Genomic DNA, 26,576 nt, shown 5'->3' with positions numbered 1-26,576 from the left:
AATGAAGTGTCATAAAGTTAATTGTATTCAAGAGAAGGCAGACATCTCTACAGCCAATAATTCCAATATTGAGCAACTCACACCAAAAGATCTAGTTTGATAAATAGCACCAGTAAGAGGGATAATGTGTATTTTTAAATGTGGGGATGAACTGTCCCTTTAAAGTTCATGTTGCTGATAATACTTAAGTACTTTTACGGGACTTTTTGTTGCAGTAGGTATATTTTACATGATTATATTTCCAATTTTTCCTGAAAATGATCTGAATGCTTCTTCCACCAGCATCTTGAAAACCTGAACTACACTGTATGGATGCTTTGTGCCTCTCTCTGTGTGTGTATGTGCATCTCCTCCCGCAGTAATCTTGCCTTGGCCACTGAGGGGCGTTGTTACTGCGGGCTGACAGCTCCGGAGCGGAGCAGGGGCCCTCCACTGGAGCCAGTCACAGCGAGTTGATCGCAGGGCAGGCAGGCAGGCAGGCAGCGCTGCAGTTTGATGGGCGGAGGAAGGCAGGGCCCAAAGGCACTGCGGCCAGGAAGCGGCTCGAATTACACTGGGGGTGCTTGGGGGGGAGAATGACACCCACTGGAGTGAAGGAGGAGGGCAGAGTGTGGAGACGTAAGGAGGAGAAAAAACCCTAGTAAACCTGACAAAGCGTCTGAGAAACAGTGCGAGGACTGTCGGCGGAAGAAGAGAAAGAGACGCTCTTTTCACCAGGGGAACGCACACTGATGGATTTTATGACATTTTGCACCGGACAACTATCCTCTTGTACCTTTTAGACCCCGTTCCACCTCCTTTAGTAGCTGCAAACTTTCCCTTTAGTTGACAAGTGCGCTTCTCGGGAACACTGGGCATGTTCTGCGCCCTGGAAGAAACTTGGTGACGGGGAGGAAAGTTTCGGGGGGACAGCGCTGTGGTTTTCCGAGCTGTTTATGAAGGATAACGCGTGTAAAGTCGGATTTCTTTGCGTGGCATTGGACTACGCTGCCAGTCGGTGGTTGGAATATATGTGATCTGAGTTGATGCCGGCTGATTGTGGAATAGTAAGCTGAAAAAAGGCAGCGCCTCGCAGATTTTTTTGGTGCATTGTGGAGTTGGAGACATTCCTCTCTGTGTGGATTCAGCTCATGCTCTCTCCTCCCTTATCTGTGCATGCCAAAACAGAGATCTCCACGATTTTTATTCCTCCCTGGTAAGTATTTTCTGGTTACGCGTCTTCACAATGTCATCTGTCCGGGTTTCTGCTGTCACAAACAGGCTACGTGCTTGGAGAAACGCTTTGCGCTTTCTTGGGGTTGTACTTTTTTCTCTTAGGGCTGCATGGCAAAATAAAAAATAGTTTTTTTTAACCAACAAGTCCCTTTGAGACTTTTCTGGGAAAATACGCAAAGTTCTCCATAAAGATTTTTATTTAAGATTAACTCAGATTTTGCATAGAATAATGCTTTATTTATATGATATTTCCCTTGTTTATTTTAGAAGCCCGGGAACTATACAGCACCTTGCATCATCACTTTAGGGCCCATTAACAAGTGTCCTGGTTATTTATTACTTTGCTTAATTTTCTACATTGCATTTATGGTGCCAATTATCCCGTGACCGCAGTTGTTTTTTCACTGCTTGGTGCCGAAGCCCTAAATCACTGAGCAGCTTCCAAATGAGCCCCCATTGTAGAGAAAAAGCCAACTGATTTGAATTTCAATAGGAATTCAATCAGTGCCAAGAAATTTCATTCAAAGCTCGGTTGAAATGAAGGCTGTGGTCATGTATGGAGCAAAGTCCCGCATGTGTCCAAATGTCATGTCGTCAGCAACACGAGAAATAAGTTTTTTCTTCTGTTTTTTAATGAGGAACACATTATATCAACCCTTTAATCCCCCCTTTCATTAGTTTTATGTGGTTTTATTTTTCTGTTTTGTTCTTTTTGCCCTTTCAAGTGTGGTTGTTGTTTGAAAGCTGCAGAATAATCCAGTATTTTTTTATTGCGCTACACACTTTATAATGATGTGAAACAAATGGAGGTTTCTGGGTAATTCTGGGTTCTATTCGTCTTGCTGAAGTTTCCAGACAGCGGTGGTTTATTGTTGCACTGATTGCTTTACAATTCATTAATAATGCATACGCCTGAGCTGTAACTGTGCACAATTATACGCCTTAATTGCAAAATCAAACCGCTGCAAAGTGAAATATATCCGGATATATTCATGGATTCACCCCCACGTCATGTGCGCGTCCACCGTCCGTGTCGCGTGCTACTCCCTAAGGGCTGAATTAAAGAGAAATCAGGGGGTTGCACGCTTTTTTTCTCCAGGTTGTCTCTCTTTAAAAGTCAAACTACATGTGTCTTTGCGGGTAAAAACCGATCGATACGTCCAGCTGGAGCAGAAGGAGCGCAGGGAAGCGTGACTTCACCAAACCTCCAGAGACACTTGAGCACGGTTCAACCGCAGATGTCTGCAGGCTAAACAGATCGGTGTGTGTGTGTCTCCCCATAATATTGCAATATTGCATTTCAATTAAAGCCGTGCTGCTTTCGTAGTCAGGTCACGCAAAATGCAATAAGAGTCGAATAAAATTAACACGCATGCAGCGGCGAGGGCAACAGGTTTGGCGCATCTGTTGCGCACGGGAATAAACCATCCAACTGGATGATATTGATGCCACATTGGCTAATATACTGTGCCATGCTATTTAAAAACATATTATGCCTAATTAGCCAATAATGTATTTTATTATTAATATTATTTGTAGAAAAATTAGATGCTGTGACATATACAGGGGAATAAACAACATATTTGTGTTTTAATAAACTTAAAAAAGTCTGATCTCCGAGCTTTATTGCAGCAGGGAGAAATCAGACTGGTTAGACTGTGAACATCTAGAGCTCTTAATTGGCTTCTCTAAAACATATTTCCATGCATATAATTATAGATGTGGAGAAAAGTAGATGCAGGTTGGTTTGTGTGTTGACTGCTGGTGCCTCACAGCTTCGGTATGTCTGTGGCAAGGCTTGTTTGACAGCATTTTGAAACACTGTGTCTGCATCTGACTCCATGTTTCTGTCTCATAAAGTGCAGAGGAAAATAGTGCACAAACAAACACTAACAAATGTTTTTTTTTCTGTCTTTCTGTTCAATCATCGCTCTCCCACCACTTCTCCTTCCTCTCCTTCTTTCATTCACCTCTCAGCCCAGGTGATTGGCTGAATTCCACTGAGTGACAGGTCGACCCCAGCAGCAGTTGATGGTTGGGCGGACCCCCTCAGATGGGATCAGTGTCCAGGGGGAGGTGGAGAAGGGGGGTATGGGGAGCGCTCGCCCCCACTAACGGGATGGCCTCGTGGGCCTGGCTGCTGGCCGCTGTCCTGCTGTCCCTGCTGACCGTCAGCGTGGCCCGGCCGCCTCTCACCGCCACCAAGGAGGAGGAGGCCACTCTGGAACCTGAAGGTGAGCAGTGGGGGATGGAAAATGTCAAGAAAATAAGAGTGTGGGAGGTGGAGCAGGAGGGGAGGGGGGGACCATTTGTTTGGTTTGTTTTTAGAGAGCAGGTGTAGTTCTGAGTTTGACTTCAGAGTTGTGGTTCATGCTTTCTTTAGTTTTTCTGTCATTATTCAACTTTAAATGTCCATAGAGTAATCATCTTATCGATGAGGTGATGGACAGAAAGTAGTTGCGAACTATTTTGATGATTTTTAAATCATTAAAGCAATTTTTCTTTGCAAAAATGGCAGAAAATTCCTTTTCCAGCGTTTCAAATACAACAAATTCCTGCTTTTCTCTGTTTTATATCAAATTAAAGTGACTATCTTTGTGTTTTGGACAGACAAAACAAGTCATTTAAAGACATCACCTTGGGCTTTATGAAGCTGGAAATAACATTTTTCCACATTTTCTCGCATTTTGTCACAAAAAGATTCCTTGAGAAAATAACAGTTTGTTTCCGAGCCACATCTAGTTTCTATTAGTATTTTTCTAATAGAAAAACAGAGAAAAACATTTATTTTTAGCCTTCTATCTGTTTAAACGTAACCATCAACTCTAACAAGTAGAAAGAATGGAGTTCATGTAAGATTTTCGGGGTATTGAAATAAATAAACCGAAGAAAAACAACTAACCTCAGCATGGCGAGCCTCTTGTTTTCCTCAGCGTGAGGTGTGTGATTCACACTTTTTTTTGTTATATTTGTCTTGCCGATGTCTGTGGCAGTTCAGGGTATACTTGAGTGTTAAAGGCAGGTTTGTGACCCCGCGTGGGAGGACAAGGAAGAGCTGTGAAGGAGGGTGGGACAATGTTTATGCTGGCATTTCTCTCATGCCCTGCTTGCTTGGAAAGAAGCACAAAGAGGGAGGGAAGGGGAGAAATTAGGATAGTTCTTTGTTTCTTTGAATCACAACTGCGTGCTCCGTTTTCTATAAAGTTTGTGAATTAAAATATTCAAGCCATTGGAAAAACTTTTTATAAACCTTTTTTTCTTTTTTTGAGCTTTTTTGTGGGCTTTTATTTTCCTTTGAGGATTCTCCTTGTTCTGTCTCCAGTCTGGTCAGAGACTGGCTAATTAGAGTTGTTGTGATGGATGGTAACTCACATTCCAAAGCCTTTTGTTCCCGGGCTTTAATCAGCATGCTAATTGTAAGTTGGGCCAACAACAGAGCATCACTTTTTTTAAGCCACCTCCCCCACCCCTCTCTCTCCCAACACACATACACTCCGTACCTGCCCTTTGCCCTGGAGGTCAGGCATCACTCTTACCCACCTTGATGAGAGGCTGCTGCAGCTCTCCTGTCTCTGTTTTTGTTGTTTTGTCGCAGACTGTTTGGCTCCGCATGGCTACTATACGCTACGTGGGCCACAGAGAGAGTTTTTCCAGAGTTAAACAATCCTCCAGGAAAGCTCTAAGAGGATTTGTGCATATTTGACTTCTCCTTTAGATGGAGAGATTACAGAGCGCTGGGCTGCGGTGAAGTCATGTGACTGAAGATTAAGTGGCTAGACCTGGGGGTCACATGATGAGGGATCAACGGGGCACAGAAAACCCGGCCTGCTTATCTGATCCCGAGTCAGTTCCCCGGCTGCATAGATTTATTTTGAAGCGCAGCTGTGTGTGATTGAATCACAGTTTGTTGTGCTCTCATGGAGTCACCTGTAGGGAGACAGATTGGCTGGTCCCGCCTTCTACACCCCACCCCTCTGTGCCCTGCAGCCTGGGTCACACCGCAGCCTCAGTGTGGGAGCAGTAATTGTCAATTCATCAGATTGCATATCAATGTAGTCTCCATAGAGCCCACGCCTGCACCTCTGGTGGCCTTGCTAGTTTGTTTACCTGTGGCTGCTGTAACAGTAGAAGTAGAGCGAGCGCGCTGGTTAAGGCCCCAACAACAGGCCTATTGTTGTCCCTGTAGCCACTTCAGTATCTATGGGAGTGTTTACCTTGTCCAGGCGCTCTCCGCTTGCACAGTGATTAAAATACTCTGACTGAGCTGAATAACAATGGTAGCAAACACAGCAGGTGTGTGTCTTTAACGCCGGTATGCTGCGCTCTCCGCTCCTTTGCATATAACGTGGAATAAATGTGGCACCAGGCACATTTGGAACGGAGGCTGAATGTGAGTGCAGCTGACAAAAGTCAGCTCATGGTCTGGCTGTAGTTTCGTGCGCTCGCTGCCAAAGTCTGTTCTTCAGAAAATACTCTGATCAGCATGACGGCAAACACTTCAAAAGAGTGCTTAAATGAATAAAGGCGACACTATGCGTCAAGGATGCATGCTCAGACACACACAAGGAAAGGATGGAGGCGTGTAGACGGCAGTTTTACTTCTTCAAGACTTTCTGGACACAGTTGGAACATTTCTGTTTTCACTTGCTGCATGATTTCACCTCTTTATCAACTTTCCAGCTGTATGCTTTACCTTATTTAATGATAGTCAGCTTGTGTTAAACACCTTTGTTTCATTAATGATGATTATAGACTGCTAATTAGGATCATAGTTGTGTGTGAGGGTGGGAATGTGAAGGGTTATTACCTTTCTATTATTATCTGTAGCACTGTGCTATCTACACAGTAGGAGTGCGGTGGTAAAAGTATAAAAGAGTCAGCTGGCTGGTTAATGACACTGTGTGTGTGTGTGTGTGTGTGTGTGAGTGACTGTGGCGATGGCAATGGAACTGAACTCTAAACAAACGCAGTGTGTCGGTCGGTGGTGTGACCGGAGGAGGGGGGGGCAGCTGGGCTGAATATACGGCCTTCACACAATGACTTTTATTAGCCTGCCGTTGGCTGGTGTTAAACTTGAAGGTTTCAGTGTGTGTGTGTGTGTGTGTGTGTGGACTGTTATTTGCTTTGGCTGATGTGCCAGAAAATACCTTGTCACTCTGCTGCTCGATCTCACACCTGTCTGATAAGAGGCTGGGAAGAGCTGCTACCTGTGCCAGCTTGTGCTGCAGGTCTCAGTGGACTGTCCGGTGTGCGGCAGGAGGCGGAGGGGAACCTGAGCCAGCCTGGATACAGTGCAGGATGATGGAGGAACAACATTGATTATAAAGCCATTGAATTAAAATTAAACATAGGTATAAAAGATTAAGAAACCAGACTTTGATGCAAAAATAACTATGCAGTTTCCTAAAAAAAAGGTTTGCTTTTCAACTGGATTATGTACTGTATTTGAGCCCAACTTATACAGGATTTTCAAGACTGATACTGATTTTAGAGCGTAAAAATATATTCATTTTGTGGCAGATATAGTGAGTTTTTTTTAGCTGGAATGAAATTAAACCCTTTCTGGGTTCATTGTGCATCAATTTTGCATTAATATGACCAAGCAAATGTTCTTAAAAGGCTGCTTACTCAAACAGATATCTTAATTAGAGAAAAATAAGATAACATAAATTATTTTTAGCATTGATTTCTGCATTAGATGTTCTGTAAAAGAGTTTTCATATCAGTGCACATCAGAAAAAATGTACAGGGATACCCATAGATACTGATTTGTCAATGTGATATGTGATATAGTTCTATTCTCTATATGTTTTTAGAGTAGTTGGAGTGCTTAGTGTTTTTTATGCAAGGCACTAAACCTCTTGCATGATCACTTTTCTGGAAAAAAGTGCCTCTTACCATGTAAATATGTATATTAGAGCCTAAAAATTAACAGTTTTAATGATCAGTTGATCATGTAATTCATTTTTCAAGTGAAGAAGTGCATCACTCCAATGTGAGGATTTTAACTGTTTGACTTAACTAAACAAGACATTTCTAGACGTTACTTTAGGCTCTGGGAAGTTTTGACAGGAAAACAGTATTTGGCAGATTTATTGATGGTGAAAAAATAAAACGTATTCATTCGAGAAAGCCAAAGAAAAGTGGAGGGAAGCTCTGCTGAGGTCACTAGTGCTCCACCCTCAGAAGACTCTCGGAGATAAGAGGTGGCCGGGAGGTTAAAGGGGTCGGGTGGGGTTCAAGGGATGCCTCGATGAGGGGCTGGAGGGGTGGGGGAACTGGAGGGGCTGTTGCCATGGACGCCAGCAGGAGCCAGCTCATGGAGCTGCTCCTTTGTCATAATAAAAAAAGCCAAGGAGGGATTTGAATGTGAAAAGACAGTGACATCAGAAAAGAGTGAGAGACAAAAAAGGGGAAAAAAGTCCTGGGATTTGGCTACGTGAGGAGGATACAGAGGAAAGAGGAGAGGAAGAAAGGAGGGATAAGAAGGGCAGCAGAGATAATGTGATTTGGCATTGTGTGTGTGTGTGTGTGTGTGTGCATGCTCAGTGTGTGCCTCTGAGATGGCAGTCATTACATTTAGTCCACCTATCCTGTTGTGCACCAGGGAGGAGATGGGAGAAGTAAATTCATAAGGTCGTATTTGTAAGAAAATCTGTGGTAAACTCCGCCCTCGCCACTTTGCCAGCTCCCCTGCCCGGCTCTCGCCGGCTTGACAGACAGATGGAAAGACAGACTGGCGAGCAGACGTCAAGGAGATGTTGGTGGGAATTGCTTGCTGCATTTTGCCGCAGACACTCGGGCTGCGAGACTAATTATTGTCAGCCGAGATGGTGCGAATGAGGACGAGGAGATAGCGAGGAGCAGGCAACACGATTCTATCACACCTGATGGACACTTGTAATAGCTGTCAGAAAAAGAGAGATAGGGCTTTTGAAATGGAGGTGTGCTTCAGGAGAAGAGAGGCAAAATGATAGTGATGATGGAGGGAGGCGAGAGGAGAAAGCTGTTTGATAGAAATCGAGCAAAAGTGTGTGTATGTGTGCTTGTGTGAGATAGATAGAGAGGCTCCCGCCCCCTCCTGTGGTGCAGAGAGGGATGAAACTTTGCAGAGATGAAAAATCTGCAGTGAAGTGTTTCAACTCTTCAACTCAGCATGCATCCCTGGACCCTTGTAAACACTCTTCAACTAGAGCAAGGTGTGTGTGAGTGTGTCAGGGCCTGTATCTTCTGATGTTTGATACCTGCATTTATATAGGTGCAAACTCGCTATCTTTATTTCCTCAGTGTGCACAACGTTTCTTCAGGTTGGTGCTGCATTGACAGTGTGTGTGTGTGTGTGCATGGGTGGATTGGCCCCTGGGCACACACATGCAAAGGGCCCCATTATCTCTCCTATACAGAAGATACTCTTAGTGGTGGTTTTGTATCTTTTTCTTGTTTTGTGTTGTGTAGTCTTTATGCATATTTTGGGTTTCTTTGTCTCTTTGTAGTCATTTTGTGTCTTTTTGTGGTCATTTGTGTCAGTTCATAGTCATTTTATGCCTTTTTGGTCATTTGGTGTCTTTTTGTAGTTATTCTGTGTCTTTTTTTGGTTATTTTGTGGGGTTTTCTTAGCCATTTTGTTTCTCTTTTCATCATTTTGTGTCTTTTTTTTGTTTTGTGTCTCTCTGTAGTCATTATATGTCTATTTTTTAAATTAATTTGTGTGTCCTTTGTGGTCATTTGTGTCACTTTCTGGTTGTTTGCATGTCTTCATGGCTGGTCCTCAGTGACCCTCTTTGGGCCGGTGTGCCTAGTTGGCCCGTTCAGTATTCCATCCATTGGTCTGTGTGTGTGAATGAGTGTGTGTGTGTGTGTGTGTGTGTGTGTGTGTGTGTGCGCGGGCTTATGTGACACAGGTTCCCATGAACAATCGGGCATGCTGAGGTGTCAACAGGTTTGGGGAGGGTCAGGGTTAGGTCAGCAGGGTCAGCGCAGTGGGAGCCTGGGGGAGGAGGTGAAATGCGGGAAGGGGGAAGGAGACGCTGAGGGGAAGGAGAAAGAGGGGACTGAAGGAGGAGCAGTAGGAGGGGAGTTGATGGAGGGGGACAGATGGACACAGCAGAGATAAGAAAATGATGAAGGCAGAACTAACACGTGCATGCTTCCTTTAATCAGATGCACCATTTGGAGAGATTCCTCTCCTTCTATTTACTTTCCCTCCTTCCGTGTCTTCTATAAAAGCACCTCAGCTCCTTCCTTTCCTCTTCTATGTGCTGACAGACAATCCAACCAGGTGTTGCGTTGCCATGTCAGCAGCCCAAACTTTTGAAATTACCCATACCTGCCAGCTTCCCAGAAGATACACCGCGTTGTTTCCTGGTAGTGACGACATCTCTTAATCTTTAAAATCCAAAATTAAACAGCAGAGGAAAAACTGCAGCCAGTAATAATGTCAAAGCAGAGGCGGTGGCCCCCGGTGTGGAAAACTATGTCGTAAAAGGTAGCGGAGACAGCTCCCATCAATCAGCGCTGGAGCTCCACCTCTTATCAGACCACACACTCAGTGCTGGGTGTGGAAGGAGGAGTTAATTATTTCCGGATCGAAGGAAAGAGGAAAAAAAAGCACAACAATACAGGAACTGTACCTGTGTGCGTCTACTTGCCCAGGGGGAACGTTTCGAGGCTCGCACACATGCCTCGACCGCTTGGCTTGTGGTGGAATGACTTTCCCTTCCTGTCGAGGCTGCAGCGTGTGTGTATACTTTACATTTAACACACACGTAGGGCACATAAAGGGGTTGGAATGTTGTTGAAAAGGTGTAGTGGGTACAGGAAAGGCTGGGAGTGCCACTGCCTCTATAATTACACCTATCAGCCTTCAGTCAAACATATACCTTCATCACTGGCTTTTTCCTATGCTTTCCATTGTTGCTACTTTTAATCCCTCTCTCTACTTTTTAGCTCCTTTACTTCACTTCTCTCTGAAGAAAAAACATTTTTGTACTGCAATAAAAAGAACTTGGAATTTCTTCCAGTTTTTTCTCACTGGTTGCAAAAATGCAGAGTGAATGTACACATTTGTGCATGAATGTGTGTGTGTTAGAGTCTGCAAGCGCCTCAAGGCGACGGGAATTGGCTTCGGTATACATGCCAGAAGTCAGCTTGCATTTGAGGCAGGTTTTCCCCCTTTTTTGCTCAACGTTCAGTCCCAGTTTAGAGTTTGCATGGATAAAATCCGTCCTGATGTAGAAGTGCAGTCTCAGCTCTCAGAACTCGCTTTGATATATTGGACATTCACCTCGTTCCCTCTCCGTGCAGTTGTACAAGTTAGAGGACACGGTGTACACACATGCACTCACAGGCTGACTTGGATTTTGTCCCAGAAGTGAAGGTTTTATGCACTTTGGAGTTGACAGGAGTTTCTTGCTCTCTGCCTTGGCTGGCCCGGTCCTGTGTGGTGGTTGTAGATCCTCCATGGCCGTGTTATGAAAGAGAACGAAGAAGAAGGAGAGACGGAAAACAGAAGAGTCAGGCTGCAGCCAGGTCAAGGTTTTCGAAGCTTAGGCACAGAGTCAAAACCAAAGGAACGCCAAAAAAAGAGAGCGCCCCCCTCCCCTCCTCCCCCCTCTCCTGCCTGACAACTGCTTCCGTCCCAGACTGTTCTGGCTGCTTTCTTTTCTGATCGGCAGACGTGCTGGAGTTTTATTACCTATTTTTTTAGGCTGCAGAAATCTATCTGCACCGCTCCTACTCACTCACACACTGGCTGCTTGGCATCTATGCTAAATGGGATGGGTGGCTGTGTCTCCACACAGTAATGTCCAATTCTCACCTGCTCGCAAAGCATCGATTGATTTATTTCTCTACACATGCTGCTATGGCCAAAAACTGCATGCTCTGAATCTATAAACGCCAATCACACTGCACACTTGATAACAGAACAGTGGTATTTTCTTTCAAATGACTGACTGGGAGTTTGTGGTAACAACATGTTGGTGTGACGGTTTTTAAAAAATGGGCCTCCTCTTTTTTTCTGTATTGCTCCTCCTGCATATGTTGATTTAAGTGCATCCATTGGGGGTTATGTGGTGTTTTTGTTTCTTACACTCTGGCTTGTTTCTTCCTCTCCCACCTCTTTTTTCCTCCTTCTTGTGCACCCTCCAATCTGTCCTTTGCCCCCTCCTCCTCCTCCTCCTCCCCCTCCCCCACTCGCTCTGCAGAGGCATCGAACAAATACCAAATTTCTAAGCCCACGGTGTGCTCAGTGCACCCGGGGGAGTTGCTGAAGCTGAGCTGCCCGCTGCCGCCGACCGGGACCATCACCTGGACCAAAGACGGCAGCTCTCTGGGCACCAACAATCGCACGGTGATAGAGCAGGAGGTGCTGCAGATCCGTGATGCCACGGCTAAGGATTCGGGCCTGTACACCTGCACCAGCGTGGGCAAAGACACGGTCTGCTTCATAGTGAATGTCACAGGTGAGTCAGGGATAAGACAGCTCAGGTTGGAGAGTTGGACTGAGCTTGGTTGAGTCCAGAAAGTGGCCATGGAGCAACGATGAACAGCCTGATTTTTGTTCTTTCTGAACCAGTCTGGGGTCTACTGAGTGTGTGTGTGTACAACAAGTACAGTAGCATACAAGAGATTTGTCAAAAAGGCCTCGAATCAAACATTTTTTATTACAAATTTGTGTGTTTTTTTGCGAGAAAGCGACTGCATGAACATTTTTGCATGCAATACTGTACGTTTGTGCATGCGGTTTGCGAAAGGATGGCAGTAACCGTGGTTACTCTGTGCAGATGCCATCTCATCGGGGGATGATGAGGACGATACAGAGCGATCGGAGGACGCTGGGGCGGACGGAGAGCAGATAAGTAAGTATGGGAGGGACAAAAAGAGGCATGAAACAGTTAATGATGCGCTACCCTTCCTCACTAACGCCTGTAGACTGGCAGAAGACAGTGGGCGCACTGATCCGACCCTGTTTTCTCTCCACAATCCCTTTCTCTGTATGTTGTTTCTATCGTGAACTCAACCCCTCACTCTACTAGCAGCTACTGCTATTTTTTTCAGGACCTTCCCTGAGTAAAAATAGCACATGCATGACCCTCATTCTAGTGAAAATAACCACATTGGACTTCCTACAGTAGCATTTGGGAAATAAAGGGAAAATAGGGAAATAAAAGCATAGTGCAAACTTGCCTGTGTGTCTACACTTTATATGGTCAGCATGTTTCAGTCTCACCATATCTAAAGCTCAAATCTATTAAATCTTGAAGCTGTGTCCTGGTCTAAAATAATAATGAGCAGTCCTTAACAGCATGCCAAAACCTAAGTCTGGAATGCTGATTGTGATAGCCAAACACTTCTAAAGACCTATTCCCAAGGTGAAATAATCTACTTTGCTTTGTGAGTGTTTATTAGCACAGTTTGGATCAGGAGCCTGTTACATAAACCAGGTTTACCAAGAAAGCCAGGCTTATTTTAGTCAACTTGACTAATTTGGCAACTTATGCTAGGAAACTAGTTGAAAAAGAGTCAGACTAACCAAAATAAGCCTGGTTCATTTGGAAAACTCTCATTACGGAACGCGCCCCAGGACTATAATCAAGACCATTTCAAGCAAGTCCAAGTCAATTCCAAGACCAAAAGCAGTGGAGACCAAGTCAAGACAGACTCCAGAACAAATCAAGTCCTCTTCTAGACCATAATAGGCTATAATGTCTTTCCAGTGCATCCAGCAATATAACCCAGATTCTAATAAAGACAATTTAGAGACAATTGAGTCTCTAAACAGAGTCCAGCAAGTCCTGAGATCAGTCAATGCAAGGCTTGGTCCAAAAAATTGGTCTCCAGGCCAGAATTCAGACTAGACCAGACTCAGGTTCTCCAGCCCTGGTCAGAATGTGTGATTATAATAAATGGATGGTTCTCTAATATTTTGTGATGGGGAGAAGGCAGCTGTTAGAAGAGCCAAACCCATCTCTGCTCTGCCCTGCTATTCTATCTTCTGTCCAAGCCCAAACTGTGAGCTTTTGGACTGTGTGTTGCATAGTGTGTGTGTGTGTGTGTGTGTGTGTGTGTGTCTCTCCAGGGAATATAGGGATTCCTGACATTCCTTTAGCTAGTGTCCCTCAGGTAGTCAGGCCTCATGGAGCCAGCCAGCCAGTCAGTCAGCTGGGCTCATCCATTATGAAAGACAACCCATCTGGACCTAGTTACCCACCTGATGGGCCTGTGTGTGTGTGTGTGTGTGTGTGTGTGTGTGAGAGAGAGAGAGAGAGAGAGAGAGAGAGAGAAAGAGAGAGAAAGTTTTTTGGCTAGTTGGCCTGTGAATATCTGGGGTAGTGCTGTTGATATGTAGTCACGTGCACACATGCATGTGTCCACACACACACACATACACTGAGTGGAGTAAAGATGAGGGCTTCCACATCTTGTTAAAATTCTCCACACGCACTACGTCTCACCGTGAGTCCTCCTCCTCCACTTTTGGGCCGACTGTAATTGCCTGAAATCCATTAAATATGGGGGAGAGAGAGGAACTCAGCAAGAGGAAAAAAAATGGGGGAGAGGGAAAAGATCCAGCCATTCTGGTGGTAATAAGCTGTTTGAAAACAAAGGGAAAGCTGTTCTGGCAGTACAGTCGCATTTTCTCGCTGTGTGTGTTTCTGAAAATTCAAAACCGAGATTATTATTAAAAGAAAGGGAGAAGAAGGAGGAAAAGAGGCAGGGGGAGGAGGGGAGGGGGTGTTGTTGGATCGGTACCAGCACTTCTCTGAGCATGGCGTGGAGCCTTGGCCCAGGCGCCGAGGAGTGGAGCGAGGGAGGAGGGTGCGTGTAGGCGTGGGAGGGAATGAGAGCGGAGAGTGCGGGGTGTAGCTTTATATTCATGGCTTTTTCTTTTTTTTTTCCTCTTTTTTCTTCTGAAGCACTCAGAGCTGGTTGGGCATCAGGCCACTGCAAAACAGAGCATTTTGATTTGACTTTGTATAGAAGATTGAACAACATAAGAGTGTTTGTCCATCGTCAGCGGTGGGTGGTGTTATTGGAGGAGACGTGGAAGAGGCTCTGCAGGGATCTGTGAGGGAAGCTGTGTTTTGGGGAAGGGTGAGGGTGAAGGGTGGAGGTGGAGGTGGAGGAGGGGGGTTAGCACTGATGTCATGATGGAGTTAAGGAGCCACGTGGAGCTTTGCTTTCTGCGTTCAGTCCTGTCAAAGTGTCCGTCCCGTTGCTCATTTACTGTTTGCATCATCACTCATTGTTGTCGTGAGTCTCCTTTAGTTAAAGCTGCACGACAGGACTTTCATGGAAGAATACATCTGTCTTATCAGCATAATTAACGTAAAGACTGAAACATAAAGCGTGCAGCTTGCATGCACAGGTCCAAACAGTTTTTAAATTGTTTAATGAATATATTATTCGATCTTCACTGATGTCCTGTTATGTGCTGTTATGGGTAATGAACTGAAAAAATGACAAAAAGAAACACAATTTAAGGCCTCCAGTGTGATACTGTAAGTAAGACTATTGGGAAACAAAGTAGAGATTTTAAGCCATAATATGTTTTAGAAAAGTAATATATTTTAACGATGAAGTCATATTTTCATTATGGAAAAACTTTTGACAAAAACCTTTTAAAAGCCCTTAAAATCTTTTTACTCATTCGTCTTACAGTGGGTAATGGCTACTTACATGAGCAGTTTTGGCTGTTTCAGAACACGGATTTCAGTTTTTTTTATTTTATCTGAGCTCAACTCACCTGTTTGAAGTGGGAGTGGGACTCAGTTTGAAAAAGATTATGTCACATAATTCTGTAAACCGGTCAGGATTTAGAAACTCACAAAAAATATGATTGTGAGTGGAGGAATTTTCTGTTCTTCTTAAGGTCTTATGGACTCTTAGGATTACATAAAAGTAGTATACAAAAATAGACTTTCCATATATAAACTATTTATTTATTGAATTGCCAAAAAAAAAGGCTATATTGTGATAAATACAAATGACTGGATAGATGACTTGGGCACATTGCCCGGCTGAAGGACCAGTATTCTTGAAACTTTATTTCAAAATCTCACAACAGCGGCTCTAAATTGAAGCTATTCAGTTAGATGCTTGGTGAAGACAGGATATCACAGCTTACCGAGAAAACATTTCAATGCTGAAATTCTACTTTGGGTCACTGATGGATTCAGCTCTCCGGAGGAACTTGGAGAGAAAAAATCTTGACTCATAGCGCAGGAGTTCGATAACCTCAGCTCACCCCAGGCCAGCTTAGGATAAACAGCCGTGGAGTGGGGATCCGGATGCACGGGGCTTTGGGGGGAGGCGGGGGTTCCTGGAGTCCGCAGCAGTTGGGCCAGTGAGAGTTTGGCTTCATCTGGAGAGAGGTCTGGGGGTCGTCTCGTTTGAAGTGCTGCCCCTCCGGACGGAGAGCATGGGAAACAGCACCGCTCACCTTTCATGTCCCAACCTCATCCTCCGACCCCGGGCTGCCAGTTTGGGGTCAGAGGTCGTTTCGGAGAGAGACGGCCTCGCAATGGGCCAGTCTCCACCTAATCTGTCTCTGTCTCTGACCGGACGGAGTGATGACAGGGAGAGTGAATGAAGAGAAATGGAAGAGGAAGAGGAGCACAGATAGTGAGAGTGAGAGGGTAGAAGAAGAAAGGGGTCGGACTAATTATAGTTTGAGCACTTACCGTATGCATCCATTCAGGAAGGAAGAGCACTGTTTACTGACTTTACTATCCAAGTATGTGCGACATGTCCGGTCGTGCGTGCCAGAGAAAATGATGGGAGGTGTCTGATAGTATGCAGATTGGACTTACTCTCCTGGGGTGTAAACTTATGTTTGAGGGTCATGCTAAAGTCAGTAGTGGCCTTATCTCTGGGTATTCCCTGTGTTGCTTGTACTCCTGCTATACGAAGAGGAAGTGATGGTGTGGAAGACCGTTTTGGTTGTTGTTTGACTTTTTCTTCCCCTCTGAGTCCCATCTGCTGAGGCAATCACGCTCCCAGGTGCAGGGAGAAGGGCGGGTGGTGGTGGGGGGCTCGGAGGAAAATCCAGCTGACTGAGAGAGAGAGAAGCTGGGAGAAAATAGGGAACCAGAGAATGCACAAAACACAAGCAAGGTGACAGATTTCAGCAGGGGGAAGTGGTAGCAGTTTGATCAAATCTGGGCAAAAGTGTGTGATGAAAAACTCCTTCGTGACATTCATTTTCTCCCCTGATGGCACATAATGATTTTCCAAGTGTGATAAGCATCCCTGTCCATATCTAGCCAAGTGACAGGCAGATAAACAGGGGAGCTATGGTAATTGGAGGAAGTGGAGGGAGAAAAAAAGGCTGGTAAGTGGAATGAGATGAAATTGAATGTGATGGTCTAGTTACCCTCTTGGCAACGCCCAGGCACATTCTCCCCTCAGAGCTGATGTTTTTTTCCCACTCTGCAACACCCCGCCGACTCTACAGGGAAAGTGTGTGTTTTTATTTAACTGTGTGAGTGTGGAGCTCTGGGTTGTGTTATGCAGACAGCGGTAGGGGGGCGGGGGTTGGGGGGGTTGGAGGGGGACTCTGGGAGTGTTAGGAATGGTTAAAGTTTGGCTCCTCTGCAGTCACGCTTCCATGTATATCTGCCTTGGCCAGTGCAAGCCCCCTGAAGCCAAACTGTTAATGCTGAGGACATGATTAGGAAATCTCACCCTGACTGAACACCAACTGTTCTCTGGTTGCAGGCGCTCCGTATTGGACCTCGTCAGCAAAGATGGAGAAGAAGCTGCATGCGGTGCCAGCTGCCAACACAGTCAAGTTCCGCTGTGCTGCGGGAGGCAACCCCCGGCCTAAGCTGAGCTGGCTTAAAAACAGCAGGCCTTTCCGCCAAGAGGACCGCATGGGAGGGTATAAGGTAGGATAAACAGTAATACATCATACTTTTTATTACAAATGTCAACTCGCTGCCTTCTCTTGCTTTTTTACTGCCGTCTGTGCTGCAGTACTTTTTTACTGAATGTATTTGCAAGGGACGTCCAAGCCTCCTTCTTCCAATCATTCTCCGGCTGTCCTTTCACCCCTTTTCCACCCTTCACTGGAGAGACGGGAGGAGAGTAGACAGAGGAAACGAGGGCAGGGTTTCTGGTGTGAAATTGGAATTGTTCATCCGTGCGCCTCCTCTCACCACGATACTTTGCAGAGCCTCTCACTGTAACTCTAAATGGTTCTTTACCCTCAACAATTAGAAACCCAAGCCAGGGACTTAAGGGTTAAATGCCCCCAGACAGTAACCTATAGAGAAGGTAGGTAGCGTCAGGGATGAACTGACTTCAGAATGCAGATGTAACTCAATCAGGGAGAACAGGTCCCACTGGCTTTGGTCCGAGACCAGTAGGTGATTCTATTGTTATGAAATGTGATTTACAAATTCTATGCTGAGCTGGGTAAACTTAGGACTGAAGTAGCTGTGCAGCTTTCCAACTCTGTATAAAGAAATTCAACTAAAAATTTAAACTAAAAATCTACTCTAATGCATTCCCGAATTCTTAGAACATTAATATGTATGTAGGTTCGTACAAAGTCTTGAAAGTTTGGGGAAAGACTTAATTATAACGGTTATGTTTTCAAGGTTAGGAAGGAAGATGTTTAAATTTGAATGTGCTGCTTAAAAACAAGCTTTATTTTCAACATCATCTGTTGTTTACTCATGCAAACCAACCAAAAACAATTCACAGCTAGATATTAACATAATGATAATCGATATGTAGTATTTTCTCATGTAAAGATGGTAGAAAATGCTGTTTTTTTGTTTCTCAAATATTGAGCTTTCTGTGTTTTATGTCATTTTAAACTAAATATCTTGAGAAAACAAGACATTTAACAATATCACCATGAATTTTGAGAAACTAGGTTGTATTTGTTTTTTGTTTTCTAAACGATTAATTAGTTATTTGAGAAAGTAATCAGCAGATTAATTAATGATGAAAATCATCATTACTTGCAGCCCTAATATGAAATAGCCACATGATGAATCATATTTTTATATACTACATACTTTATGTTAGTATATACTATATGGTTCGCTCTAAAAAGCATAATCGTAAAACTGCAACCAAATGATGTAAATATTGCTGTTATGCAGTTTTGTCACCATGGAAACAATAAAGCAAAAATATACATGATAGATTTCATCATATCACCCAACCCTAGCTGTCAAAGTGCTTGAGTTTTACTCCTTAAAAGTTGTATGAACCCTGATGTATGATGTCAGTAGTCGACACAAAAAAAGTGTGACTTTCTCCACTGTGGTTCCTTGTAAAATCGTCTTTCACCCTGATCCCGTCCTGGGAAATAAACAGTGTGAGCTGATTTATATGTGCTGAAAATACCTGATTCTGTATGTCATGGGAAAGTTAAGCTGGTGTGGTTGTGTTTTATTTCCTCGTTGTATAAAAAAAGCCTGAAATCAGCTACAACTTGTCTTAATGTGAAGAATTCCTTCCCCGTGACGTCTATTTGGGTTGCAGTTTAGTTGTTTTGCTCCTTTTCTCTCTAAACAAGCAGCATTTATTGTATATGCTGGAGCTGTGTTGATAGAGTAAAACACCAGTTAAATCAGACAGTTATGAAATTAATTTATGAAAAGATCCAGTGATGCTGAACGAGTTCCTGGTTAATGACTGATGGTTTATGAGGAAACACATCTCCCTGCCAGGAAAGTTTAGAAGCAGATTATGTTGATGTAGCTGCTAATATCTGCTTCCCTTTGGCTTTCACCAGACTCATTACAGCGCAGACAAAAAGCAGCCACGACGTGACGGAAATGATACAGTCAGCCTGTCAGATACACTGTGGGCAGCTCGTTTCTCTCTTTTTGTCAACAAATGTTGGACAAAAGCTGTACCTGAGCCCAGCCCTGTGGCATAATCTCTCCTTTGTGTGAAATGTAGGCCTGTACAAGCGGTAGCTACAGTCTGTCTGCAGTGTGCAGGCGGAAACACTATTGTTTGCTCACACCTGTGGATTGCACACAGGGGTGAAACTGTTTTTAGCAAATAAATCAAGAATAACTGTGTTTGAAGCCGCTTAGACTAGAAGGGCGGGGTTTACCACTCGAGATAACAAGAATTAGACCACTATAATTGGCCAATAAATTTGACCTGTGCCAATTTTATTTCATTTTCAGGCTCCTACGGGTGCTGGAAGCCGTTGAAAACACTTGAATTTTAATATGGAGTTATTAAGGTTTTAAAAAAGTACTTGGATTCTGAATAAAGTGCTTAAAACCGCTTGAAATGTAGGTCAAGTCTACTTAGATACAGATTAAATAAAACATGAGACATAATTTTGGTTAGGACAAAAACATCTGATATAAAGTAAAATAATAAATTAACTCTATATAATGCTGTATATAAATATGCTATCACTGGTTGTAAGGTGCTTGAAAAACTTGAAAATGCACCATGAAAAGGCTTGAATTAGACCTTGGAGAAGTAGTAGCAACCCTGCCTTTTATACATTTCTCTGGGACCTTTCAGCTCCCCCAAAACAGCTGAAAACTAGGATATTTTCCCAGCAGTTGATGTAATGTACAGGGAAAAATGAAAATATTCTGATGACGTAGAGTCATTCCGGTGGAATCAGCCTGTCATCAGCCTCAGTATTGTTTTCCAGCTCTCACTCTTCCCACCAAATCCCCTCTGTCATTTTCTGTTTTCATCTTTCTCATTTAGCGCTTTATTTCACTGTCATTTCTCTGCATGTGTGTGTTTATTGGCTGTGTGTGTATCAATGACTGCATCTGTGTAACAAGAAACCCTCTGCCTCTCGTACCCAGTTGCGTATCCAGCACTGGACCCTGATCATGGAGAGCGTGGTGCCGTCGGACAAGGGCAACTACACCTGTCTGGTGGAGAATGAGTTCGGAGCCATCAACCACACCTACACCCTGGACGTAGTGGGTCAGTACCATGCACAAAACACACACACTCAGAGTACACCTGGGAAGCTAATGAGGCGAGTGGAAAGAGTTCTCACAGTGAGAATAGTGTGTGTGTGTGTGTGTGTGTGTGTGTGTGTGTGTGTGTGTGTGTGTGTGTGCTGTTTGATCACCCAGGTGCACTCTCGATGCAGGTGCAGATTGCTGACTGCTGCCAAGTGTGTGGATATATAATTTGGGTTATTATATTATATTCGATTAAATTAAATATCACATACTTTTAATGAATTCAGGCTAATCCTACTTTCATGATGGAATTATGTGTTTATAATATCTAATTATAGTGTATGTATGTGGTAGTCCTATAGGGCATTGTGGTTGTTTTGATCTATTTATAGCACACACTTTGTGCTAATCACTCATCTTGACTCACAGTGGAATATCTTGAGTAACAAGGAAACAGTTTCTAAAAGAACAAAACACATTTTTGTCCAGTTTTTAAAATGCAGTGTTCCATGATTTGAGCACCACAGGTTGTAGATAAAATAAGATGTGTTTTTGCGTAATTTGGATGAGCTGACCCTTAAAGGTGGACTAAGGTCTGATGGGGATATAAACCGGCTGCGGGTGATCGTTTAGTTTCAGGACGCAGAGTGCTGGCGTCAGCACTAATGCTGTGAGTTCAGCCCCAACTCAGTCAACCCACTATGACCTTTGGAGCGCAGAAGGCAAAAAGTGTTTTTCTGCTCAGTTTGCAGAATCGATAGACTGCGGGGACAACAAGGGGGAGCTGGATAAAGATAGTAGATCAATGTGTGTTTGTGTGAGAGCGTACAGCAACTCTGCCCTCGCCTTTGGCCTCACTCGAACCTCAATACAAGCAATCAGTACACATCAAAGTTTATCTGACACAGTTATGCTTCTAAAGGCTGGTCCATAATCCACAGATAACCCGGGCAGACATGCAGCTGCAGCAGTTTGAGTCACAGAAGAGCATTTAGGGGCCACTGGTCACTCCATGTCTAGAATTATTCTCCTACTGTCACCATTGTCCTGCAGACCTACTGTAAATACACACTTCTGTTTTGATTAGCGTCTCCATGGTAATAAGGAGTATTATTTTCATTATATCAGATGGAGATTGAATACCTGAGGGTTTTTGCACAATGAGCGTATATAGGCACAAACACGTGAAGGTCCACACACACACACACACTCCCCAGCTCCGGCCCCCTGCTCTGCTCCCCTCTGGAGTTAGCTAAAGCTCTCCTTCAGACTGCATATTTCTGTTTTTTGTTCTGTTTTATTGCAGAGCAGTAAACCCCCTCCACGTCTGGCTCCACAGCCACTGCCCCCTGCAACCTCTTGCTTCATTTTCCTCCATTATAGCGGGGTGGACAGGGGGAGAAAAGGAGGGGAAACAGAGACAGAAAAGGCTGTTCTTATCAGTCTTTTTTTTACTCAAATGACCTGCAGGATCAGCTATTAAAACCAAGAGGAACCAGCCCTTTCTGGTTCAAACTGGCCTCTGGAGAAAAAAGGCCGCGGTTGGACATCCGCGAGCAGACACACATGACAAGTGGACACAAATGAGGAGTCAAAACAGACGTCGGCTCTTTCAGTCAGAACTGTGGCACCCAGCGCGGCACTTTGTTGGGAGCCCCATGCCATCCTGTGACATGCCGCGCTCTCTTCTTGTGCCTCTGCCCCTCCCTGACCCTTAGGGCCTGGTGTGCCAAGCCGCCAGGTTACCCAGAGTTCACCGGTCTCGCATGGGACACCACGGAATGCCCCTGGTCCATCTCCTCACGCTTCTTTCTGCCTCTATCCCACCGCTGCTGCCATCAAATATCTCCACTAATGACTTAATTGATAAATGGGTTCAGTTTTGAGACGGGTCACTACATACGGGTCACAGCAAAACAATAAATAGTACTGCAGAGTCTGCTTTTTTATGCCATTTGATACATGAAGTGGTGTATGCAATTCCTTTATTTAAGTAAAAGTAAAGATATAAAAATACTACATTTTGTTACATCACACATTTCAAAATCTTAATAGTGGTGATCTAGTTTAGTCCAGTGGTTCCCAGCCTAGTGGTCAGGCCTCTCCAAAGGAAACAAAATCTATCTAGATGATTAATGAGAGAGGAAAAGAAGAAAAAACAAACTTCTGACACACAAATCTGTTTTCAGTTTCTGGAGTTTTTTCTTTAATATTTGCTTTTTTGGTGAAAAATTGGATTACTTGACCCCTTTGAGCGTCATAGTTATTAAAACCATCTGAGAAGTTCAAAACGGTCACCAACCAAAAACATTGGGAACCACCAGTTAAATATATAAAATGTTTTTACTAATAGATATCAACTTAAAACTTCACCAGTTGACTACTTATATATTTTTTTAAAGATTTCTGATATTGCTTACGTTTAAATATGCAAATGAGGCATTTTCTGATGCTAACTTTTGATGACTTTAGGAGAAATCTAGACACACATATAGACAAAAATGTCATAAATGTGAATTTTTATATATATTTTTTTCTGGTGTGGAAGAAGACATTTTAAGAGAGGCCAAAAATCTCAAAGATTTACCAGAGCATTAAAGAAAAATATTTTTTGCCTGTAGTGTCTCGCCTTAAAACAGCATATTTGCCTCTATAATGTAGTGGAGTTGAAGTAAAGTAAAAAAAAAAACCTGAAAATTGTATTAAATATGGTACATGAGTACATTCTGCAGTTTCTGAATTCTGTATATTATTATATTATATTTTCTTTCCCATCATCCTCTTTGTCTTTCATGCTTTAACTGCAGCTTTTTCCTATGAGGTTGATGGGTCATAAAGTAGCTTCTCTGCCCACACACACACGCACGCACACATGCGCACACACACACACACACACAAAAGTTCCTTTATCTAATTTAAGCAAGAATTGCACCACAAACTTTTATTGTTTTGGGGTTTCCCATAATCACGATGTGGCCTATTTTATCACACTATACACCCACTCTGTCATTTGGCCTGCGTCAGACTGATTTCAGTCGAACATCTCTCTCTGTTTGGGAAAGATCGAGAGGGTGAGGAGGCCTGTGAAAGATGGAGAAGGAGAGAAAATAGGGGGAAAAGAAAGAGAGACAACAAACTAGGCGAACCCTAGGAATGTACAGGGAGGAGGAGGGAGATGGGGAAGGAGGAAGGAGGGGTGGGAATCATCTGATGTGACAGATTTCAGAAAGATGGAGTAGGAAGACAGGCATATGGAAGAAGTCTCTGCCTCCTAGTTTCTGCACTCTCCATCTGTTGATCCCTTTTCTTCCCTTCACTCACCCAGCTAATACTCCCTCCCTTTTTAGTCCTCTTTCTTGAAGCCAGCCTCTACCCTTCATCACACAGCCTCACCCCCTGACCATCCCCCCCTGACCCACCCCCGACCTTATACACTCACAAACGAATTCACTTCACCTACCTTCAGGCTTTGTTTTGGAAAGGCAATGCAGCGCCCCAGGCTTAGTGATGTCATTTTGTGTGTGTGTGTGTGTGTGTGTGTGTGGTGGCAGCGGGTGGTTGCTGTCAGTGTGGGGGTTGGTGGGCTCCTCAGTGTGGTTGTGAGGGCCGGGTAGTGTTTGAAAGGGGGCATTGTTCAACAGGTCTCGCTCTGTTTGGATTCGCAGGCCAAATGTTTGCTTGTAAAAGAATGCAGATAGCTGGAGATGGAGGGGATGCTATGAAGGTGTTTCACTTTCCAAGACTGGCACATAGTTTTGATTAACCCCCATCTCATATGCAATTTATACACCCTACTTGATGGAAATCCTCCTCCACCTCAGTTCTTTATCTTTAGTGATAAATGCCTCCGCTTCCTTGTTTTGTGTGAAGCCTTGAGATGCTTCTGAGATAAGATAGAGGCTGTGCAGTCATGAATTTACCTGTCAGGTTTGCTGGGAAACATTCAGTATGTGAAGTTCTGCTTTTGCAAAGATAAACCCCCAGATAGTGTCTCACTGCAGAGCTCCAGGCTCAGGCCCACCTCCAGCACTGGGACCAAGGGCAGGGTTAGGGTGGAAGATTTTGGTGTTTTTTGGCTATCCTCCCTATCAATATCACATTTAGTATCACATTTAAGCTATATATGGTTTGTCCGCTTTGCTTTTATCATGCTTATTGTTAATAAATAAGTGTATAATATGTTGAGGTGCTACAGTCTATGCTAATGTTAGCAAACTAAAGTTAATTTTAGCAGAAATAACTACGGTACGTTAAGCTTTTTGCAGCAAGGTAGCAAGCCCAACTTATTTTCTGGGGAGGTACTGCTAAACTACCGTTACATAATGATTCATGAATTCAAGCTAACGATACAAAAATACAAAGCAAAAGGCTTCATTTAATAATTTCAGCTAACATTAACCTTTGTTTGCTATCAAAAGTAGCACAGCTAGCTAATGTCAGCAAACGTTAGCACTTCATGAGGTTAGTAAAAAATGATTCGCTGCCTAATATAACGTTAACTGAATTTGTAAGTTACAATTTTTGAGACGCGGTCGTTTGAGTAAGGAATCAGCCCCTTAAATGTAACATTTCCCTCCCTCTCAACAGAACGGTCCCCTCACCGGCCTATTCTCCAGGCCGGTCTCCCAGCTAACACCACCGTACACGTCGGGGAAGATGCTCGTTTCGTGTGCAAGGTCTACAGCGACGCCCAACCTCACATCCAGTGGCTGAAACACATCACTCAGAACGGCAGCCGCTACGGCCCCGACGGACACCCCTACGTCCGAGTGTTGAAGGTACGTTCCTGCACTTTCTCTTTTAGATTTAGAGTCCTTCCCTCTTTTTGTCTTGGTGTTTTGCCAGCAGTTGCAGGTGTTTCGGATGAAAGTCATATAAGGAACTAATCATTACATTTCCTCCCTTATGAACTGATAGGTCTTTTCCATGCTGGCTCTTGGCGGTGATTCATGCTCTCTCTTGCAGATTCAAATATAGCTATAGTCATGATGTTTGTACGTCTGTCACCTATTTGTCTGATTTTACATGTCTAAGTGTCTGTATGTGTGGATTGCAGCGTTCAGGCATTAACAGCTCGGACGTGGAGATGCTCACCCTCACCAACGTGACGCAGGCCGATGCTGGAGAATATATCTGTAAAGTCTCCAATTATATAGGCGAGGCCAGCCAGTCGGGCTGGCTGACTGTCATCCCAGGTAACCCTCGAGACCTGACCCCACCTACCCTCCCTCCCCCCGGTGTGGTTTCCTGGGCTCCGTCCCTGACCTGCTGTGCTGTGGTGGTCTCTTGGTTGGTCCTGGGGTTCACAGACCTTTTCCTCCCCTAATGTTAGACCCTTGTGTTTCAGCTGCTCCCTCCACTGCTGAGACTCATGCAGCCATGGAAGCACTGGTTGGACCTGCATACCCAAACACTGGGATTGTCACAGCTAGCATCTCACTTTCTCTTACAACTCTCTCTTGCAAGCTGTGTCAAGATGGTGTATGGTGTTGCAGTGCCGTGCTCTCCATGCTTTGTGTTTGTTTGTGCATGTGTCCAGTGGCTTCTATTAGCAGGTTCTGTTGGTGACGGGAACCTTTTTGGGGTTTTATTTTTGGTGTCTTGGTTCTGTTTTCTTATGTTTTGGTGGGCTCTATCTGTGTCTGTGGTTATGAAACCTCCTTTTCCTCACCCACGGCAACTCCCAACATCCTTTCTAGATGGAACCTCAACGATGGACACCCTCCAGCTACTTTTATTTCTATCTTGGTGTTTTGGGTCTCATTTTTTTTCTTTCTCTCTGTTCTCCCCAATCTTTCTCTGTGACTTGTCCTCCCCACTTCTGCTTTCCGTTCCCCCTTCTACTCTTATCTTTCTTCTCCTCCACCTCCCCCCTTTTCCTCTTCTTCCTCTTCTCCCTCTCCCCAGACCGCAGGTGTTAACACCACAGATAAGGAGATAGAAGTTCTCTACTTGCCCAATGTAACATTTGAAGATGCTGGGGAGTATACGTGCTTGGCGGGTAATTCTATTGGGATCTCCTATCACACTGCTTGGTTGATGGTGCTTCCAGGTATATACACTCGTATTCTGTCCTCTTTTTTCATTCTCCCAGCCTTTTCTTTTGGAATATGTCATTTCAATGACCTCTGTGGAAGGCAAGTCCTCCCCCCGGAGTCCCAGGCAAACAGCTCAAATATTAGATTACTGCGATGAACCGGCACGGTCAACGTCCAAGACAATGTAACGTAAGAGCAGGGAGCATATATTCTATAATATTATCTGGATTGGCGAGCTGTTGAAAGCTCAGAGCAGATAACGGGGGTAGTTTGCAGACGACTTATTATAACTCTGAGACGGAAGTGGAGCTCCCAGAGCAGCTCGAGTGTCTCCAGACTCCAAAAGGAGGGGAGGGTTTGTCGGCCGCCTTCTCTTTTTCCTTCTGTTACATCTCTTTCCTGC

General features: G+C 44.2%; 1 protein-coding gene across 2 annotated transcripts in view; it reads left to right on the top strand.

Moving 5' to 3' along the window:
• Nucleotides 1-466: 466 nt before the first annotated feature.
• The window catches only part of fgfr2 (fibroblast growth factor receptor 2), a 43,263-nt gene continuing 17,153 nt past the window's right edge, over nucleotides 467-26,576 (top strand). The window contains exons 1-8 of one of the 2 annotated variants that reach the window (XM_059358813.1): nucleotides 467-1,195; nucleotides 3,193-3,449; nucleotides 11,421-11,678; nucleotides 12,000-12,074; nucleotides 16,936-17,105; nucleotides 20,028-20,151; nucleotides 24,723-24,913; nucleotides 25,192-25,372. In XM_059358813.1, the coding sequence (XP_059214796.1) occupies nucleotides 3,269-3,449; nucleotides 11,421-11,678; nucleotides 12,000-12,074; nucleotides 16,936-17,105; nucleotides 20,028-20,151; nucleotides 24,723-24,913; nucleotides 25,192-25,372 (1,180 nt within the window). In that variant the 5' untranslated portion in view covers nucleotides 467-1,195; nucleotides 3,193-3,268. Of the gene's footprint in view, nucleotides 1,196-3,192; nucleotides 3,450-11,420; nucleotides 11,679-11,999; nucleotides 12,075-16,935; nucleotides 17,106-20,027; nucleotides 20,152-24,722; nucleotides 24,914-25,191; nucleotides 25,373-26,042; nucleotides 26,188-26,576 lie in introns of both variants that reach the window. The other variant, XM_059358812.1, reaches the window with a different exon arrangement.

Source organism: Centropristis striata, chromosome 20 (genome assembly GCF_030273125.1).
Source record: "Centropristis striata isolate RG_2023a ecotype Rhode Island chromosome 20, C.striata_1.0, whole genome shotgun sequence".
Classification (NCBI taxonomy): Eukaryota; Metazoa; Chordata; class Actinopteri; order Perciformes; family Serranidae; genus Centropristis; species Centropristis striata.
This window is presented reverse-complemented; position numbering and strand designations above follow the sequence as displayed.